The sequence below is a fragment of the Wyeomyia smithii genome, chromosome 3 (assembly GCF_029784165.1).
Source record: "Wyeomyia smithii strain HCP4-BCI-WySm-NY-G18 chromosome 3, ASM2978416v1, whole genome shotgun sequence".
Lineage (NCBI taxonomy): Eukaryota > Metazoa > Arthropoda > Insecta > Diptera > Culicidae > Wyeomyia > Wyeomyia smithii.
This window is the reverse complement of record NC_073696.1, coordinates 269,588,982-269,610,679: the sequence shown is the minus strand read 5'-3', so window position 1 is coordinate 269,610,679 and position 21,698 is coordinate 269,588,982. Positions and strand designations below refer to the sequence as shown.

The following is a 21,698-nucleotide window of genomic DNA, read 5'->3' as shown; positions in this document are numbered from 1 at the left end:
CTGTGTAGATACTGCCTGAAGCAATCATGACCTGACAGAATCTGTGTCAAGTGGAAGTTAACTTCTCCATGGCGCCTCCCGACCCATCCGGATACGTCCGGAATAAGTCGATGCGTCCATCTACCCTTTGCGGAATTGGACCATTCCTGCTGCCATCTGATCATCGAGAATGACCTTCTGGTGCCTCGTATACCCCTTGTGTCACGTTGATCGAAGCATTCTACGTCCTCCTTAATGGCTATGCTGATAGGCATCATGCCGGACAGGACGCAGATTGCGTCGTATGACACTGTACGGTACGCGCTCACAACCCTCAGGCACATGAGCCTGTAGGTACTTTCCAGTTTTCGACGATGACTGTTGGTACCTAACGCTTTGGACCACGCTGGCCCACCATACCTAAGTATGGACGAAACCACGCTGGCAAGAAGTTTACGCTTGCTGCCATATACCGCTGAGCTATTGGACATTATTCGAGATAGTCCTGCAGCGGCCGTTGAAGCCCTCTTACAGGCATAGTCGACGTGACTCTTAAATGTGAGCTTATCGTCAACCATAACCCCCAAGAGCTACAAGGAACGCCTTGAGGTAATGGTGCAGTCACCGACTCTGACCACCGCCTGTTGCTCTAATTTGCGGTTGTTCACAACCGTAACCTCCGTTTTATGGTGCGCTAACTCCAGTTTCCTAGAGTGCATCCAGTCTTCGACCTTGCGTATGCAGTGCGCGGCCGTCAACTCGACCTCTTCGATCGACTCGCCGTAGACCTCTAGCGTGATGTCGTCTGCGAAACCGACGATCACAACCCCTACAGGGAACTTTAGTTTCAACACCCCGTCATACATGACATTCCACAACACCGGGCCCAGGATGGAACCTTGCGGTACCCCTGCGGTGATTGGGACGCACTTCTGACCCTCCTCCGTGTTGTAAACTAGTACCCGATTCTGGAAATAATTTTCCAAAATCTTGTACAACGACACCGGTACGTGGATGCTCCTAAGCGCGAGCGCTATGGAGTCCCAACTGGCGCTATTGAATGCATTCTTCACGTCAAGCGTGACGATTGCGCAATAGCGAATGCCCCAACTCTTACGCTGGAGTGCTACCTCTGCCGTCTTGGTGACAGAGAGAATAGCATCCAGCGTGGATCTACCTTTCCGGAAGCCGAACTGGTTACTTGCCAGACCGTTTACACCCTCTGTGTACTTCACCAGTCTGTTGAGGATAATCCTCTCAAGCACCTTGCCCGTAGTGTCCAGCAGACAGATAGGTCTGTATGCCGATGGGTCCCCTGGCGGTTTCCCAGCCTTCAGCAACAGCACCAATCTCTGTCGCTTCCACCTGTCCGGAAAAAGGCAGTCATCCAGGCACTTCTGCATGACTGCTCGAAATAGATCGGGGGCCACTTTCATGGCCGTCCTGATGGCCAAGTTCGGGATTCCATCCGGTCCCGGTGCATTGCTCACCTTTAGGGAGTTGGCGATCACGATGAGTTCCTCATTCGTAACCCTTACCTCCTCCACAACCTCTGCACGGATGCCGTCTCTCACGGATTGGATGCCCGGCAGGTTGGCCGACCATCCCTGGTCTGTGTCTGAGATACTGGAACGTCGGACGTGAGACTCGGCAACCGGAGGCCAAGGATTTGGCTCGTGTCGTGGAAAGAGTCCCTCGATGATACGCTCCAGCATCGCTGGTGATCGCTCTGCAGGCGCCAACACGCCTTTGGTCTTCGCCATTACGACTCTGTAGGCGTTGCCCCACGGATTCGTATTGGCACTCGCGCATAGCCTATCGAAGCAGGCCCTTTTGCTCGCCTTTATCGCACTTTTAAGCGCCGATCTTGCAGATCCGAATACTACACGGCGCTCTACCCTCTGTGCATCGGTACGTGCACGTTGCAACATCCGTCTTGCACGGAGGCACGCGCTACGGAGGTCCGCTATCGCGTCGGTCCACCAGTATACCGGTGACTTACCATTCCTAGGTTGGCGGGTCCTAGGCATGGTGGCGTCGCACGCCCGCGATAATGTGGCAACTAATTGGTCAGCACTCGGGCGGAGCCAACTGCCCCCCTCGCGCTCTCTTCTCATTGCTTCTGCAAATACCTCGGCATCGAAATGCGATGTCTTCCACCCGCGGACGGTCGGAGTATTGGCTCTACCCGTCGCCTGCCGCCTCACGTTCTGGACTACGCTATAGCAGACCGACTGGTGGTCACTATAGGTGTAGCCATCGTCTACCCTCCAGTTCACGATCAGTCCTGGGCTGGAGAACGTCACGTCGATGATCGACTCCGCACCATTTCTGCTGAATGTACACTTGGTTCCAACGTTGGCCAGATCTAGGTTGAGCTTTGCCAAAGCTTCCAACAAGATCTGACCCCTCCGGTTCGTGCGGCGGCTTCCCCACTCAACAGCCCAAGCGTTGAAGTCGCCCGCCACTACTAAGGGTGTTAGTCCCGTCAGCTCCATAGATAACAAATCGACCATCTGGGCGAACCTTTCGATAGACCAACGCGGTGGAGCATAACAACTGCAGTAGAACACTCCGTCCACCTTGGCAACCGCGTATCCTTCATTTGAGGTTGACACAACCTCCTGAACCGGGAACTTGCTGGTCGTGCATATGGCCGCCGTACTGGACTTATCTGCAACCCAATTACCGTTTCCGGGAGGAATGCAGTAGGGGTCCGATACGATTGCGATGTCCGACCGCGACTCAGACGCTGCTTGGTATAGCAGCTGCTGTGCCGCATAGCAATGGTTCAGGTTCAATTGTGTCACCCTCACGCCCGTGGTTTCGTGGCCGCCTTACCGGCTGGGCACCGTGGGCCTCCCATAAAGTGCTTGGCGTCCCGTTTTCCAGTACATACCAAGCACTTGGGAGGCTCCCCGCAGTCTTTAGCTTTATGGCCAGCACCACCACAACGCCTACATAACTGGCTCCTATCGGGCCCCTTGCAGGTCCAGGACTTGTGTCCTCCCTCGAAACACCTGAAGCAAACGTCCGGCTGCTGGAGTATGCTCAGGGGACATACTGACCAGCCAACCTTAAGTTTGGCTGTCTTCAGGGCCAGAGTTGCATCGGCCGATGCAAGCCGGAAAGTGGCCACCTGGGTCCCCGCTGGACCCTTTCGGAGGCGAATTACCTCAGTGGCTACTTCCACTCCGCACTTCTCCTTGAGGGCCTGTGCAATATCGCACCTCTCGGTGATTTCATCCAGGTTTTTGAGCTGGAGAGTCACCTCTGAGGTGAGTGCCCGAATTTGCACATCTTTCCCGAGGACCTGCTCGGCTACCGTCTTGTAGGCAGCGCCCTTGTTTTTAGCATCCTTACGGAGCTCAAGGATCATCTCGCCGGTGCGAGAACGACGGATGGTCCGCACATCCGCTCCCAGATCCTTGAGCTGGGTTTCGCCTCTCATTTTCTTCAAGACTTCGGAGTACTTGGACCCATCCGTCTTGAGTATGAGGGCGTCGCCCCTGCTTCGCGCCTTCTTTCCCATTTTTGGACGATTTGTCGCCTTCTCGTCGTTGCGCTTGCTGTCTTTTTGGCGCTTCCTTCCTCCCACGGTAACCCAAGGGTTTCCCGTAGCTGCCACTTCGGCAGACTTTTCGGCGGACTTGGAGGCCGTTGGTGTGCTATCTCGCGGGCTTAGCACAACCAACCGTTTCTTGCTGTTCTCGGGGGCTTCCCCCGGAGACTGCCTTGCTCTTTTTGCGGCTGACCCGGAGGCGCAAACCGCTGCAAACATGCAGGTGTCCGTTTGGACCGACTTCGTCGCCCTTCCGGTCACCTCCGTTGCATTCTTCTCTGCAGCCACCGCTCTTGCCTTGAGCTCGGCGTGCTCCTTCTTCGCAGCATCGACGGAGGACCGAAGCATGTAGAGAGCCTGCTTCAGGTACTTCGTCGTGTTGGTGCGACTTTTCGCAAACTCGATTATGGCATCGAGCTGCTCCGACAGCGCTACTACCTTCGGTAGCGTGTCTCGCTGTCTTCCGACCGCCTTTATCAACAGTGGACCAGCCACTGCGATGTCTTGCGTCGATCCGTATATATATATATATATATATATGTGAGAGTGCGAAAGTTTAATGAGCATTTCACTCCCAAGTCTTGCATCACATACGAGCGATATCATTTAAACAGAATCGTGCAAAAATAAGTAGAACCTTTCGATGTGTTTGTAACTAGCGTCCGAGAGCAAGCGAAAAAGTGCGCTTTTAGCGTTTTACATGATTCGCTCATAAAAGATAAGTTGATCATTGGAACGCGATTCACTAAACTAGTGCCTCAGTTACTGGACGATGAGCTTTCACTCCAAAAAAACAATCCAGCTGTGCCGTAATTTCGAATTAACATCGATGCAAACGCGGGAGTTGAAAAAAAACGAAAAAGTTGAAGTGTTAAGGTCGGGGAGACGACCCGACGAGCCGAAAGTGTGGAATACATCCTACCTATGATGAGAGATACGTTGAAAGTGTACCACTGAAAAGCGCTATACTGGATCGATATTAAAGTTGACGAGTCAGTGTAATAAGCCTCGTGGAAAGTAATAGTCACAACATGTAGAGAACCTTTAAATAAATTAGATTGATATGAATAAACTAAATTAGAATAAACTAACTGTTTTGTCATCATTCTCGGTACGGTCAAAACAGTTCTTACGACGAGGATGGCGAATGCAGATCAGAATAATCAAAATGCTGTTGCTGCTGCTGGTGGCGCTGCGCCACCGAACCTTGGTATTGAGCCATTCGATAGAAAAAAGTTGCGATGGAAGCGATGGATTGAGCGGTTGGAGACTGCCTTCTCAATTTTTGGTATTAATAACGAGGAGATGAAAAAAAAATTACTGCTTCATCACATGGGACCCGAGACTTATGATGTCATCTGCGACGAAATTGCACCCAGAGGCCCACGCGATAAAATCCGTGAACCGGTTACTAGAGAAGAGACAGCTTACATTGAAGGGAGTCCGTGATATTGGGTGGGTATGGAACTATCACGAAAAAGCGGTGCGGAGATTGAAAACAGTGCAGTTAATCAGGACGTCCATACGGTACGTAAGCTGCCATCACAGAACGGAAGGTCAACTTCAGGTATATGATCGAACAGAAAGTGCACACAAAAGGACTGAAAAATGACAATTGAATTTCCTGTGCTCTCGGGCAATATATATTTGTCGTGTACGTTTATGCCGCTTTGCCAGTGGTATAATGTGGCATAATTTATTCGATGTTTTGAATTGACGGTTATTTAAACAGTTTAACCCGTTTAATACAATCTATTACGTTCGATGCAAAAACGTTTTGGGTAAAAATTCGCAATTATTCACATTTGTGGAGTTTGTCATATTACAATAGTGTAACGAAGGTATTGTAATCGATGTTGATTTGAAACACGAACAACAATCAATGTTATTGAAAAATCATGCGTTTTAAAACGTTAATGTTGCAATTCTTCCATTTACAATTGTACCATGTGACATAGACGGCTATTTTTGAAAATTGTTAAAATTTCAAATGCAGCTCGTGAGTTTTTTTTTTCAACTAAAGAAAGTACTTTGAGTTTTTAAAAATCATGGCACAGATGGATTTTTTAACGCAAATTTTCAGAATATTTATAATTAATGAATCACATTTTTATTCGAAAATGAAATTCATAAACTATTTTCATCCTCTTATAAGATTATATTAAATGTTTTGTCGATTGACTCTAGTCCATTCTGGAGAATATAGATTTTCTTCTCATTGATGTGACATGCGACATGCCATTTAAACAAAAATAAGCTGAATAAGCTTAATTAAAATCAGGTTAGCTTCTAGAGCAACGAATAATGCGATTGTAAGAGGTACCGGTTTCATTGTGCAGTCTTTTTTTTTAAATCTGATAAAAATCTAATCGTGATTCGAAAAAATGCGCTCGAGCAGGCAGAAATCTGTAAAAACTGCACACATTTTGAGAAAGTCATAGGAAAAAAAAATGTAGTTAACCTTCCGCATAATAAATAACCATAAAACGTGCCTAACAACTAGTTCGGGATATAGTTTCGACTGTATGGGGTATCGTTAAACCATATGGATTATCATCCGTTTATGGTTATTGATTATGCGGGATGGAGATTGAAAAAAACCGCACATACCTGCGAATCAAAACAAATCATCGTTTTGCTGACAAATCTGGTATCTTTGCTGACAAGCGAAAGTGTCAACCTTACAGAACACTAAAAAAGGATCCCAAGAGGTTCGTTTCAAGGGGTTTCGAAATGCGTCGTAACCTGAGAATACTCCGAAGTAATCAATGTCATTTTTTTTCGAGTAATCAAAGGTAACCACCAACAATCAATGACAAATAAACTCAAGTACGAGTAGTAAAAATTTATTTTATTTTTTATTCACTTTTCGGGTTTCTTGCATGCATTTGATTGTCGTTCCATTTTGACATAAGAGCGCTTTTTAGATGGATGAGGGCCCAACTAACAAACCCCCGACTAAGGAGCAACCGGTAAGCGAATCACCATTGTATATCAATAGTGCCTTACCTCTAGCGTTCGTTCATATATGGAAATATTTGTATAATACATAACGCCCTCAGGGGAGAGGTGGAGGAAAGGTATCCAGCGAAGTGTTACACTGCATAAGACCACCATGCAAATTTGCGTTACTTAGTTGATGGGGGTTTTGAAAATTGCCAAATTTCACGTTACGTAATATACGAATATTCTTCAAGAGGACTCTAAACGAGATGGTAATTAGAGACTTGAAACAAAAGATGCGACTCTCACTTTATGTAACTCGTGTTAATAATCTGATTATTTTCACAGTTAAAAGGAGTAGATTACTGAAAAACAATAAAGGAACAGCTCTACAATCATCTATGCCGGTATCTGAGTCAGCTGTTTTGAAGAATGCTAGGGGCAAGACACTGCGTAACCCAATAGGTGATTAGTAATCCTAACAAAAAGAAACAACCGGTGTCATCTTGCAACCTGGATAGCTCAACCCAAGCGTGAAAGTTCTTCACTAGTTGGGCTACGAATTTAGTGCAACGAGCAAAATTCGATTGTATTCATTGTTTCTAAGTGTTTATCGTTGCATTTTCAGACACTCCTCTAATTACATCAAAACTCTTTGAAGTCATATTATCGTTGTTGTGATGTTGGTGTATAGAAACATAGTAAAACGGTATGTCAAAAGTACAGCCGGCTATATTGCAAAAAAATGCCAAAGACTAAAGTTGTTTATTAAAACAACCGATGACCAAAATTCATCGCATCTTATAATATACTATTTCGATGCATTCAAATTATAAATCCGGTAAAGCTACATACCTTGCTACTGATATTCATTCATTTTAGAAGCAGTTCACAACTTGGAACACATGGATTTGCGATTTTCATTTGCTTAGTTAGTAAGAATTTATTAACAAGTAGAAAAAGTTATTTGCTGTCGCTTGGTGATGCCTCGTCTTCAACCGTACAAAATAAAAAAAACGCTTCCCCGCTCGTGCCTACTTGTTGATCAAACCGTTCACCATGTCCTATACGCTATGGTTGGGAAGTTAATGTGATAAATAAATGATAGATATTAATATATATATATATATATATATATCAACCATTACCGAAATATTTTTCATGAAATAAAGTTGTCAAGCCCCTAGAAATAATGTGTTTTCCTTCTTACAGATGCTTAGCAGGGTTAACCTGTAGTGTTTTCGCCGACAGATTTATACCAGTGTGTTTGATTGATTTCGATAAAAGTAGTATAAATTTTGTTTATTTTCCGTGTAAAAAGCGTTCTTTCCACCCCTAGGGAGCGCTGCAAAATTCACTGAGCACTTAGCAGTTTTCGTATCACAGATGACCTTCCGTTCTGTGCTGCCATGTAAGAAAGAAAAATACAGTACGAACGATGGGGAAATACCCACCAAAGCACGTCAAAACACGGCGAACGTTTATTGTTTCCGATGTGGTGATAAATCGCATTTGGCAAACAACTTCAAACACAAAGCAACATGAAGAAGGAAGCTGGAGAAAGTAATACTGCGAATAATTCAAGTGCTGCTCAGACGAACTACGTCTTTCAGTCTAGTAATGCTTCGTGTCAAGAAGGTCCCGAAATTGCAAATATACGCGAAGTGTGTACTGTCAATTGTCTATCGAAAAATAAGAAATACTGGTTGCCAATTCGCGTGAATGGAATCGAAGTCAATTTTGAAGTTGATACAGGGTCTCCTGTGAGTATTATGAACGCAGATTTCTGGAAAAAACTGTTTCCAAAAGGACAATTGCGTGGAAGCAAGACAAGACTCGTTAGCTATTGCAATAACAATATGGAAGTTCAAGGTATTTTTGATGCGCAGGTATAATTTGATGGTAATGTAGTTTCCTTACCGTTGTACGTGGTAAAGTCCGAAAAACACCCATTGCTTGGGCGCGAGTGGCTAAATATGTTGTCACTATAGATTGGAGCAATATTCTGAAAGTTGGTACCGTAAATACAATTGTTGCACCTGATGCTACATCCGATCATACGAGTGATTCACTCGCCGTGATTTTATCAAAATATCCGAGAGTGTTTGAAGACTCGATAGGTAAAATTTCTAGTGTCCAAGCTAATCTACCATTGAAACAAAATGTGCAGCCGGTTTTTATGAAAGCAAGAAAAATACCGTTTAATATGCAGAAAATCGTCGAAGATGAACTGGAGAAACTAGTCACCGAAGGAGTGCTAACCAAAGTCAACCAAAGTAACTGGGCGACGCCAATTGTTCCTGTAAAAAATCTCAGAACCGTGTACGTATTTGCGGGGACTACAAGCAAACAGTGAACCCAAATCTTATCGTCGATAAACATCCCCTACCTACTGTGGACGAGTTATTTTCTTCGCTTGCTGGAGAAACAAAGTTTAGCACAATTGATCTCGTACAAGCCTATTTACAATTGGAAGTTGCTCCCGAAGATCGGGAAATTTTAACGCTCAGTACACATCGGGGCCTTTATCGTCCGAATCGTTTAATGTATGGTGTTGCATCAGCTCCTGCGATCTGGCAACGAAAAATGGAAGCAATACTACGAGGAATTGAAGGTGTTAGCGTATTTTTAGACGATATAAAGATTACAGGAGAGAAGGATGAAATACATTTGAGCCGCCTAGAGGAAGTTCTTCGTGGGCTTGACATGCACAACATAAGAGTAAATAAAAATAAATGCGATTTTTTTGTGGACAAAATTGAATACTGTGGGTACCTGATCGACAGAAGAGGAGTTCACAAACTTCGGGCGGAAATAGAAGCAATTCAGGACATGCCCCAACCGAAGAATAAAGATGAAGTTCGATCATTTATCGGTTTCATTAATTATTATGGTCGTTTTTTCAAGAATTTAAGCACAATACTATATCCACTCAATAATCTACTAAAAAATGACAAATCATTTCAGTTAATTAAAAAACAAATGCAATCTGACACTTGCCTTGTCCACTATTCGCCGGAATTGCCATTGTTACTTGCTACCGACGCATCCCCCTATGGAGTAGGAGCCGTGTTAAGTCATCTTTACCCAGATGGTATCGAGCGTCCGATTCAGTTTGCCTCTCAAACGCTGAGCCGTGTGCAACAGAATTACATGCAGGTGGATAAGGAAGCCTACGCAATCATTTTTGGCGTAAAGAAGTTTTTTCAATTTTTGTATTGCCGGAAATTCACACTAATAACAGACAACCAGGCAATTACCAAAATATTCGGAGAGCACAAGGGTTTACCGGTCATGTCAGCTTTACGAATGCAGCACTATGCAACTTATTTGCAGTCGTTCAGTTATGAAATACGGTTTCGACGTTCTAATGACCATGCTAATGCTGACGCAATGTCGAGAATTCCGCTGCTTCGAACCGACCCAGAGAACGAAATTGAAGAATCAGACGTCGTTGAGTTGAATCAAATTGAAACTCTACCGTTAACTGCAGAAGAGTTATCGCAAGCTACTTCCGGAGATCCTTTAGTGAAGAACCTGGTTCAAGGTATCAAATATGGCAAACTGGTAGAAGGGAAAGATCGGTTTGGTATCGAGCGAAACGAGTTTTCGCTACAAAAGGGTTGTCTCTTACGAGGGATTCGTGTTTACGTGCCTGCTAGGTTGAGGAAGCGAGTTCTAGATGAGCTACATTCCACACATTACGGGACTACCCGCACAAAATCGCTCGCCCGTGGTTATTGCTGGTGGAGTGGAATCGATCGCGATATTGAAGAAATGGTGTCAAACTGCGCCGACTGCCAAATAGTTAGAACAGAACCTGCAAAAATGTCACTACACTGCTGGGAAACTCCAACTGAACCCTTCCAAAGAGTTCACGTTGATTTTGCTGGTCCCTTCATGGACACATATTTCTTCATACTAGTTGACGCTTACAGTAAATGGCCGGAAATTAAAGTGTGCAAATCAATAACTGCTGAGAGTACGGTAAACATGTGTCGTGATATTTTTAGTACTTTCGGTATTCCGTCGGTACTCGTGAGCGACCACGGTGTCCAATTTACTTCGGAAACGTTCCAGCTTTTCCTACGGATGAATGGTATAGTCCATAAAATGGAGCACCGTACCACCCAGCATCGAACGGACAAGCAGAGCGCTACGTTCAAACAAAACGAAAATTCCTAATTCAAACGAAAATGATACATCCCTCGACAGGAAAATCACCTTCGATGCTGCTGTTCGGTCGGTAGATTCGATCGAGACTCGATTTACTATTACCGAAAAATGAAGCGCAGAGGACCAATTACCAAGTTCGACAGTTCTCAGATGGTGATCGGTTGCGTGTACGGGATTTCTTATCAAATAATAAATGGAAATTTGGTAGGTGCTAATTTGAGCGAGAACTCAACTGACTATAGTATCAAGTCTGCTATAGAGAACGAGGGTAAGATTTCGATTGCACCACCTGCTGCTAGTGCAACTGTAACTGCTGCGAAAGATACTTGCACAGATAACATGGACTCAACTCCGGCGATGACCGTTCAACCTTCAATTACTCCGACGGAAGCGGTTACGAATGCGATGGGAAGCCCTGTGACCGGATTTCAAAGATAAACTTTTGGGGAGATTTCTCCACCATTACGGCGCTCCAGTCGCACAATTAATCCTCCCAAGAGATTAAATCTGTAATTCTTTTACAAAAATATTTTTTTGAATACTATTTTTTTACGAGGGGGAGAGGTGTTACATCCTACCTATGATGAGAGATACGTTGAAAGTGCACCACTGAAAAGCGCTATTAAAATCGATATTAAAATTGACGAGTCAGTGTAATAAGCCTCGTGGAAAGTAATAGTCACAACATGTAGAGAACCTTTAAATAAATTAGATTGATATGAATAAACTAAATTGGAATAAACTAACTGTTTTGTCATCATTCTCGGTACGGTCACAACAAGTGATCAATTGTAATCGCTGTTAGAGGTGGGCAATCCGCTCACGAACTGATCTAAAGAGCTGGTTCTTCAAAGTGAGTGAGTGATCTATCGCTCTTTTTTAAAGAGCGGTAACTCACCCCTTACTTCAAGCAAAAAGCTGAAGCTGATTTTGTTGATCAGACACCGCAAGCGAGAGCCATATGAATGTTTTACACCCCAAGCGCAAAGCGGCGTGCGACACTGCAATAGAACTCCCAGAAAATAGCTGCCGCCGGCTGCCTGCTCTCCTATGCATAACCATCCACCAGCCGCGGGAATAAAAAATAAAATCTTCTTGCCACAGTTCACACACAGCTCACGGGCTGGCTAACGCCGAGACGCACACGAAAAGTGGAACGAAAAGAGCGAAAGAACTGGTTCACTGATCTTTTGAATCTATGCAGACAATCCGCTCGCGAGCTGATCAGAAAATCAGTTCTTTAAAAGATCGAAATCTTCTGATCGCGAGCGGATTGCCTGCGAGCTTAACAAAAGAGCCATCGGAAGTACCAGTTCTTTTGAGAGCGAAATATTTCGCTCTTTCAAAGAACTGAATCTTTTGATCAGCCTGCGAGCGGATTGCCAGATCAGTGAATCAGTTCTTTCGTTCTTTTCGTTCCACATCCATTCGTGTGCGTACTCGGCGTTAGCCATCCCGTGTACCTGTGTATGGACTGTTGCAAGTTGTTTTTTTTTGCATGCTCTTGCGGCTGGCTGGTGGCTGGGTGATGAGAAATGCAAGTCATGCATATCAGGGCAGAAGTTTGGTGGCAGCTTGTTTCTGGGAGTTCTATTGTAATTTTGCGTGCGACCTTGCGCTTGACAAATCGGGTGTAAAGCTTTCACCTGGCTCTCGCTTGCGGTGTCTGATAATTAGCTACACTGATAAAAACCAAAAATTATGTAGGAATGAAAAGAGCGAGTGAGCTGTTAAAAAGAACTAGTTCATCTTAGTGAGCTGAACCGCTCTGATCCGCTCACTATAGTGAACCATTTTTCCCACCTCTAATCGCTGTGGAAGAAAGCACAAAAAGGGTAACTGCCCTGCCTTCGATAAAGTGTGCAATGCCTGTAGACTGAAGGGTCATTTTGCAAGTATGTGCAAAACGAAGAAAAAATTCGACAAAAAAGTGAGTGAAATCGCACAGCAAGTGAGTGAATGTGACGAGTCTGATGCTGAAGAAGAGTTTCATGTACATGTCGTGGAGAATGGTGGGGACGATGATTGGTATGAAAGATGTACGGTCAAAGGTAGGTCCAGTCACATTACTTTTAAAGTCGTGAAGGAAGATGTCACGCCAGTGTTAGGCCGTAAAACCTGCACCGCCCTTCACTGCTGAAGTAAACGCGAAAAGACTCTATGAAGGCCTAGGATGTCTGCGCAATTACGTGTATGATATTTATTTGATTGGGAATCCGATATGAGAAGTCCGTCCCTCACGAAACGTACCCCACAGCATCAGGGAAGATATTAAAAAAGAACTCGCTAGTATGGAAAGACTAGGTGTTATTGCGAAAATTCACTAGCCAACCCCTGTCGTCAACGCCATGGTGATTGTCCGGAAGAAGGGAAAATTAATAATCTGCATAGACTCAACGCAGGTTAATCAGAACCTGTTAAGAAAGCATCGTCCACTTACCACAATAGAAGAGATATCCGCACGCCTTAAAGGTTCTGTTCGATTCGCCCTTTTAGATTGCAAAAAAGGGTTCTGGCAGATTAAAGTGACTGACCGTACATCGAAGCATCTTTCTTTTGGGCGCCATGGGGCCGATACTGCTGTAAGCGACTTCCATTGGGCCTGGCGTCGGCTCCCGAGATATTTCAAAACGACATGCACATGAATGCTCGATGGATGATATATTGATCCATGCCCCGAACTCGAATCAACTACATGAAATCACCAACATCGTGTTGAAGAGGACCACTACAGCAGGTCTTAAGCCGAATTGGGAAAAGTGCCTGTTTGACCAGCCATCAGTTAAATTCCTTGGACATATTCTGTCGGCCGAAGGGTTAAAAGCGGATGACGAGAAACTTGACGCAATTCGAAACCACCAAGTACCTACGAGTAAGCAGCAACTACAGAGAGCTCTTGGCATGATTACATATCTCGGTAAGTTTGTTAAAAACCTATCAGAGATTACAAGTCCACTTCGAATGCTGTTATCTAAAAATGTTGGGTAACAATGGAATATTGAGCAGCAGAACGCATTTTTGAAGATAAAAAACATGATGATTTCTCCACCCATTCTAGCCTTTTACGACGTTAACGCGCCTGTTGTGTTGTCGGTAGATGCCAGCTCCAAAGCAATGGGAGCATTTTTGCTGCAAGGTGGCAAACCAGTTGCGTATGCGTCAAAGTCGTTAAGCCCAGCCGAATTTATTTAATCACAGATAGAGAAAGAAGCAGCTGCGATCTGTTTTGCGTGTCGGAAGTTTCATCAGTACATATACGGTAAGGAACTGACTATTGAAAGAGATCACAAACCACTAGAATCTATTCTCCGAAAACCATTAGACCGGGCACCACCAAGGCTCAAGAGAATCAGGCTAGATGTAGCGCAGTACAATCCACGGGCCATCTACGTAGGAGGCAAGGACATACCTATTCCTGACATACTAAGCCGGGACGTCGTGAATCACCAAAATGAGGAGTTCGTGGATGAATTGGAGGTCCACATCATACTGCAAATGTCGAAAAGAGCAGCTACCGAACTACGAGATCATGTATCGAAGGATCAACGTGAAACAGACTATCGTTCCAAAAGAAATTCCAAGTTTGCCGTTCCAGCGAGTTGCTTCAGATCTATTCCATTTTAAAGGTAAATACTATATTTTAATCGTGGATAGCTATTCGGGTTTCTTCGACTTTAAAGAGCTGTCAGAGTTGTCTTCGTAATAGCGAAAATCAAGGAATGGTTTGCAGTTCATGGTGTTCCACATGTATTGGAGTCGGATAATGGACCGCTGTACTCGTCTGGAGAATTCCAAGAGTTCACGAAGAACTGGGACTTTGACCATGCCAACGGACTAGCTGAGCGCTACGTTCAAACGGCCAAGACGATTCTCAAGAAATATGCCGAAGATGAGTCAGACGTGCAGCTTGCACTGTTACACGCCAAATGCGCCAAGATCTTCCGGATTACCTGCACCCAGTGAAAGACTTTCTGATAAGGTGTACGAGAGCGTAACCCGTGAGGCAGATTTTTTCGGCGTTTCATGTAGTTGCAAAAATTTTACAATCCTATATCTCACTATTTTGTGAAACGAGAATTGACATTCGACCGTGATGAAGTGTGTCTGAAATTGTAACCAAAGCCCTTAATCCAGAAAAGCGCAAGTTTAATAATCGGAGGACGCCTAAATGATTATTACTTAGAGCTTAGTAAATTTATTATTTTACGTAAAAATAAACTAAAATAGTTTGTAAAACGGCAATGAATACAAAAACTGTTTGCGATGAATATTTTCTCAAGCAACGCGATACCTTTCAGTTATAACAATACTCATTGTCATTAGAAAAAAAAGCGTTTTTCCCTTGATTCAAATTGACATCGACAGCTCATTTTGGTTCATTTTGACACTCCCACAGCTTCGTATCCGTTTCTCCCTCCCTTCCTCTTCAGTAAAATCATCGTTCGGATGATTCCAGTACTTTACGTTAGTAACACTAGCACCATCTGCTGCCGTTTTTGCGCTGCCTCGTTTTTTTTCAGGGGCCTATGAACGTCAACATTTTGCCTACCAATCATATATTCATCACGGCGGTATTATTTCATTTCAAATACTTACAAAACTTATCTTATGCATTGAAAGTGCACATTGTACTGAAAACAAATGTTAAGCTCTTGTTTTTTCCATCTAAAACGACATTTACTCGAGAATAAGTCTACCGAAAAAATGGGACGTTTACTCTATTTCACTTGTTTTAGGGCAAACCAACCAAAAAGTGGGTACCAGAAACGCTGGTACCAGAATCAATGAGTGGTAGATGGAAAATGTATGGAGTTTGACAGCCACAAGAGCCCCCTGGTTTTTTTAGACATCAACACTAGCGTCAAACAGGGAACCACAAAATATGTATGAGATTGCATGACAGCGCCTCAGATGGTGTTGTCGCGCGATGACTGTTATTCGATTGGAAATTAGAAATAATCGTTTTTTTGTGGCGATAGAGCTAGGTTCCAGTGTTACATCTGTTAGTCTGTGGTTTTAGTTTTAGCATTACTGACATCAGAAACGAAGATCGATAAATAAAAATTCGAACTTCAAATACCTCGTATTAATTTGTTTCAATATCTACTAAGTTCTAGTCATGATAAATGCCCATTTCTAGTCGTTAAAAATGTCCTGCAGTCTAACGGATTTCTCGACTTTAGCGCCCGTGTTCAACACCTGCACCTTTTAACATATTTTCTGTGGCTTCATTTTTTCTGCTTGATTTTCGCACTGCCTGATACTCGCCAAATCTTCAAGAATCCAATCGTAAAAAACGTCTATGGATGCTTTTTTTCACTTTCACTCAAGAGTGTCAACAAATATCAACCCTGAATTGTATAATGATCATGATCTAAGCAGTACTAAGCCTCTAATTATTCGGGTAGTAATATCAAGTATCTAGGTCATCAGCCTTAATTCATCAAGCGACACCTCAAACGACTTGAACTAAAACTAGTTCATTGGAGGAAATATCCATGAAAAAACGTTATGAAAAGAGAACCGTTCATTTTTGGCAAATTTTGCCATGTCGTGTTTGGCCAAATCAAACGGCGTCTGTTTTGATTATTTATTTGCAGCACTCTATTTTAAAAGAAAAAATGTTCTCCTTAACATTGATGAATATCTTCCATTCTAATACAGTCAATTTTCTTCAATACGCGAAAAGGCAAGCTTCTATACAGACCTAAATTGAGTACGATTTAGTAGAAATTAAACAATATTTATTTGTTGTTATGGCTCACTCTCCAATCACCAAGCGGCAAAGATGTCACATAATAAAATTTTCCTGCAATTACAAGTTCGTGGAAAAAATAACGATAGAAAATTACAGTTTTTGAACCAAAATGTTATTCACAGAAAACTTCAAATGGACATGAGAAAAACAGAGTGTAGAGTTTAAAAATAAACAACGCGATTATCTGTACAATGAACCTAATTTATATACTCTGCTATCTGCCTCTACCGACACGTACAGAATTTTGCTGTCCCCGGTGGCGCAGCGTATTTTGCGGTACCCGAATAATCATATTGAATTCTGATATTTGCTACTACATATACGAAACAAGAAGAAGAAGAAGACAATTTAAACGGCAATTCGATTGTATTCCAGATCGCCAAACGATACCTACGCGTTAACCCAACACGCCCCATTGTGCGTCGACAACGGCAATGTAGTCTTAACTTGGCTTCGTTGCACACAAATGGATATCGAGTTCTACTGTACTGATAGACGACGAGTGACCAACCAGCGCTCTATTCATACATTGCTAGGTGCAGTACTGTTGCCTGTGCCAGCATGTTTTCCATCAAGACATCAGTTTTAATAACATTCTGACAGCAGAACGTGAAACTGTCTGATAGTGGAGGTGGTTACGAACTTTCCGAAAAAGCTTCACCTTCAAGACATCAATATAGTCTAGGCTCATAGAAGCAAACGTTAGTTGACCTATTGGGACGGGGGGACTCTGTCAAATTTTTTTTGCCACTGCTATACGGGATATCACAGCAACCAGTTGGTGTCTATTCATGAAGTCTGTGCCAGAGGTGCTCGCATGTGATTGGTACATTGTTCGTGAAAATTCGACCTTGAAACTTTTATTCAATTTTCACTGTTAAACAATGAAATGATAATGATAACTGAGGAATCACAAAATTGTCCATCATTTTATCAATCCAACGACATATTGATTATTGTAATCCATTATGTGGTTACACCAGCATTACCGTTTGAAATCTTTCATTCCAACGTTACACCTTGGTTTTAGTTTCCGCAGAATGTATCTCGATATAGTGCGGTTAGACGTAGTCCTACGTCAAAAACGTCTGAGATGTAAGCGCTCAAAAACACATTCATGCCAATGAGCATTAATACGCAGGTTTGGCCACAGTGACCACAATCCGAATCCTTGGAAATCAGTTTCCAATGACTAACTGAATAATTATGTGATCATTAACGAGCGACTTTGTTAGAAACTTTCAACCTTTGTTTCCGACCGAGGCACACCAATTTGCCCTGGTATTCTGAATTAAAGTGAACTGATGTGCGTATTTTCATGGAATGAAGTTTTGAATAGTCACCTGGATTTTTTGAAAACATATTGACTTCTGTCTAGAATTTTATTCACAAACACAGTGTGTAAAAGTATCGTAGAACCTGGGAACAACATTTCCTTGCAAGCTTGATTTGGATCAGCGCAGAACGGATGTTTACAAAGGAGGAAAGCCTAATATTGAGTATTGTATTGGCGGACAGTGTAGGCTTACTTCAGGTCCCTGCTGAAGAAAAATTCATCAGTCACATTTCACACGAATGTTTTAATTATATCATTTGAAGAGCCGGTAATCATTTTGATTGCTCCTTCAAGCACTACGCTGAGAAGGATGTTTACGTACTGGTATTACCCTCATCGTCGCTTGTCGTCAGTCACGTTAGAGTCGAGTGAAAGAAAAAAAAATCACCACTGTTAGCTTAAAGCAATATAAGTTTATTCATGAGCTTTTCTAGCCACTTAGTACGTATACAACAAGTATAAAACCAGATTTCGCTATTTGCATTGAAAGCTGTAAACCTTGAAATCAGAAGCATTTAGCAAGTTTGCATTTCAAAACGCCCATCCTCCACGGATCGGATAGGTCACACATTCCACCTCAGCTTAATAGAACAGCGAGAGTCCTGGGCTTTATGTGCGATACAACTATTTTTTGTGTTTTTACAACAGTAATATTTAACGTAAATATTTTTCAACGAACACTACTGAACACTATTACGTCAAGAAACGTGTAATAAAACATTAACTTTTCTCCGTATCTCCGGTTGCTCTCATTTTTACTACTCTTGTACTGTTTTAAGATTGTTAAGGCAAACGAATGATACACGTGCTGCAACTGGACTTATCTCGAGTACAATTATTATGTATTCAACTAGATCTGCTAGGTTTAATTAACTGCCAGGATATTATTGTGGTGGAATATTTTCACTTGCCAGTGGTCTTGGCCTCCGGCGCTTGCTAGGTTTATTATGGTTGTACTTATTATTGATAAGCTACAAAGTGTGACGACGGTAATGCTCCGCCTGCTACTGTTTCGGTTCGAGGGACGTTTGACAGCACTGCGTTACGTTTGCCGGTTCTAATCTTCCAGGTGAGATTGCGATTACCATCTAAACTAAACTTACGTAAGGCATCGTACCGTGGCGGTTTTCCTGTTTTTCTTTTTTGCTATAGTTTAGTTTTTGTTTTATTGCTCTCAGCGAAATTGATATTGCAAACTGTTAAGTAATACAACTGGGGTGATTTGCTATGTGAAATAAGCTCGCACTTGGCTGCATAACTCGGAGGCGCTTCTCGATCTTACGTGATGTTTTGTTTTCGATTGTTTTGGCATGTTTGATTTCCTACTTTGATAACCGATAGAAACGGCTGGCTTTTTGTTTACTATTTTTATTTTCCTTATTTTGATGTAATGCTTTACCAATATATAAATGACTAGCTGTTGCATGTACTAGGCATGTTCATTGAATGTGCCTCACGAACGGTAACTATTGATAAATAAGTTTATGTTGAAGGTTTTATTTTCATTTGTTGGAATGATAATCGAGAGGGTTTCTTCGTATGGTTTAATACTAGTTAAAATGTTTGTTCGAGTTAATCGATATTGAATAGCAAAATCTTTACCAGTGATCGACAGCTGAACCCAACTACTACTTTCTCAAACTGAACACATTCCGCCGATCACTAATCTTTACATGCCATCCAGGAATCCATTTTCGTAGAACTCCAGCACGGTTTCACGCATCCGGGTGTGATAATCGGGCGACAGCATCTGGGCGATCGTTTTCTCGTGGTTCTTGGTTTTGAAATCGTTCATTGTTACCGAGTCGAGGTCGGGAATGTGATCCGGATGGAAGGTAACTGCCGGTAGCAGCCACATGGCGATTCCCAGTCCGTACTGGATGCGCGAGTAATATTCCGTCCGAATGTTCTCGTAGCAGAAGGTAGCTTCCAGCGAGGCAAGAACAAACCGCTTGTGCACGGGGACATAGGTTCGCAGTGCATCCACGAGAGCTTCCTGGTAGTTCCGTAGGAGTTCATCCGTGAAATTAAGTCGCAGATCAGCCCCGGCACTGGTGTAAAGCAGATGGATGATATCGATGACCGGCGAGGTGTACCGCATTGTTTGCAGATCAATCAATTTGGCTCGGTCTTGGCTTTCGTTGAACATTAGGTTGTTCACCCAGGTGTCCCCGTGGCAAAGCACATTCCAAGGTTCGTGACTGTTGCGAACCGTGCTGGACATGATGCTGTACAGTCGTCCACTCAAGCGTTCGATGGCTTTAATCGCGACGTCCAGGTTGCCGTCCTTGTTGCTGTAGTGCAAGCTGTCTAGGGTACCCCTCAAGGAGGTCTCCAGGGAATGTGTGTAGAATTCGGCTGCCTCATCGTTGTAGACTATTTCTGATACCTTTTCTTTCATCGTGTGGAACAACACCGGCTGAATTTGCTTCATGGCCAGTGACACAGCGTGGAAATTTGCTAACTCCTTGAATGACAGAAAAGAAAAAAAAGTGAACTTTCAACGATTCATATTTTTTTATTGTTAATGGACGAATGAGAGGTTACATGTAATTACGATAGGTCATTGAAATAAATTATGACAAAATCGCACCGAAACAACTACTGAGCTTATTGATGTTCAAGGGCTTATTGATGTTCAAGTGGCCATGCGTCTCCATTTTTTAAATGTCTTTCAAATAATATTCTTCCTTCCAGTTGGAATGTTCACGAAAAAATCGTACCTTTTGTGAGAATAATTTACGGCGAATAAAAATGAAACTAACGTTTGATGACTTTACTGTTCCAAATGCTGATGATGATGATATGGAAGCAGATGATCATGATCATAGCCCTTTACCCGCATAATCGTCCGGCACTGGCGATAGCTGAGACTCTTCCGACGATCGACCATTCGGTATCCGCTGCGCCACAAATCCTGCAGCACGATCAGGTCACCCTCAGCATCTGTGCCGGCGTAGATGCACGACGGAAAGGGGAGCCGATCACGGGAGAATTTTCTCAGCACCGGTACCAGCTGCGTGTAGGCGTTGATCTCGTTGGCGAAGGCTTCGTCCGCTCGGAACAGCTTTCGCCGCTGAAGGCTCGCGATTTGCCGCTTGAAGATCAGCGACACGAAAAATTCTGCGAAACAAATGAGAGTCAAACAAAAAAAGAGTGATTAACTTTTTTGTGTGTCTACGTGATGACAGAGACAGAAGGGGTGTGTGACGATAAAAACCATTAACCCCGGTGCGCTCATGCATATGAATCACGATGTCAGGTTCAATAGCCTAGCCGTGCATAATTTTACTTCTAATGTCTTGACATTGAAAACTGGCTAGATGGCACTTGTAGTGCGCTGCGGACGGATCAATAAATCAACTTGAAACCGGTGCGCTATGGCGCCTCCACCTTTCGTTTCGCTCGCTATTCTAGTGTACAATAGCGAGCGAAGAGAAAAAAAAGCCGCAGCTAAGATTGTATTGGTGAATTGCTAGTGATTATCTCATGCTGAATGTTGGGTTTTCACAGCATTTTTAACACCGCTGCTGCAGCGTTGAATGTTTACTATCTCGGAATGGGAAAGGTGGCGAGTTGTGCATTCTTTTCTATTATTCATTCCAGTTCGGTCCGGTTGTGGTGGCCGCTCAGTTGACAAACGAGTTGTGCTGACAGCTAGCGATCGGATAGCGGAAAATTACCATTGGCACATTAGATACACGAAGGTCTTTAGCAAGTTAATGACTGGAAACTACGCAGTGTTGTTAGCGGACTGTCCAGTTGTTCAGTTTGGAAACTGGAAACTGTTCTTCGAAAGCATTCTGAATGTTATCAGCGTTCACGGTTCTACAATTCATTACGCACGGAAACGATTCTATCTGAGTGCCTGCTATCTATCAAACATGGAAAATTGATGGATGTACCATTTAGAATTATTGATGTTTTCTGCTTCCGGATGTTGA

General features: G+C 43.3%; 2 protein-coding genes across 2 annotated transcripts in view; one reads left to right on the top strand and one right to left on the bottom strand.

The window, feature by feature from the left end:
* Positions 1-9,877: 9,877 nt before the first annotated feature.
* On the top strand, positions 9,878-10,669 carry LOC129729288 (uncharacterized protein K02A2.6-like). The gene has a single exon (XM_055687798.1). It carries the CDS (start codon positions 9,878-9,880, stop codon positions 10,667-10,669), a length of 792 nt encoding a protein of 263 aa, XP_055543773.1.
* A 7,478-nt stretch (positions 10,670-18,147) lies between these two features.
* LOC129732517 (uncharacterized oxidoreductase dhs-27) overlaps positions 18,148-21,698 on the bottom strand; it is a 30,461-nt gene continuing 26,910 nt past the window's right edge. The window contains exons 2-3 of the mRNA XM_055693467.1: positions 20,594-20,877; positions 18,148-20,221 (exon numbers count right to left, since the gene is read on the bottom strand). Coding sequence (XP_055549442.1) covers positions 19,424-20,221; positions 20,594-20,877 — 1,082 coding nt within the window. The 3' untranslated portion in view covers positions 18,148-19,423. The remainder of the gene's footprint in view (positions 20,222-20,593; positions 20,878-21,698) is intronic.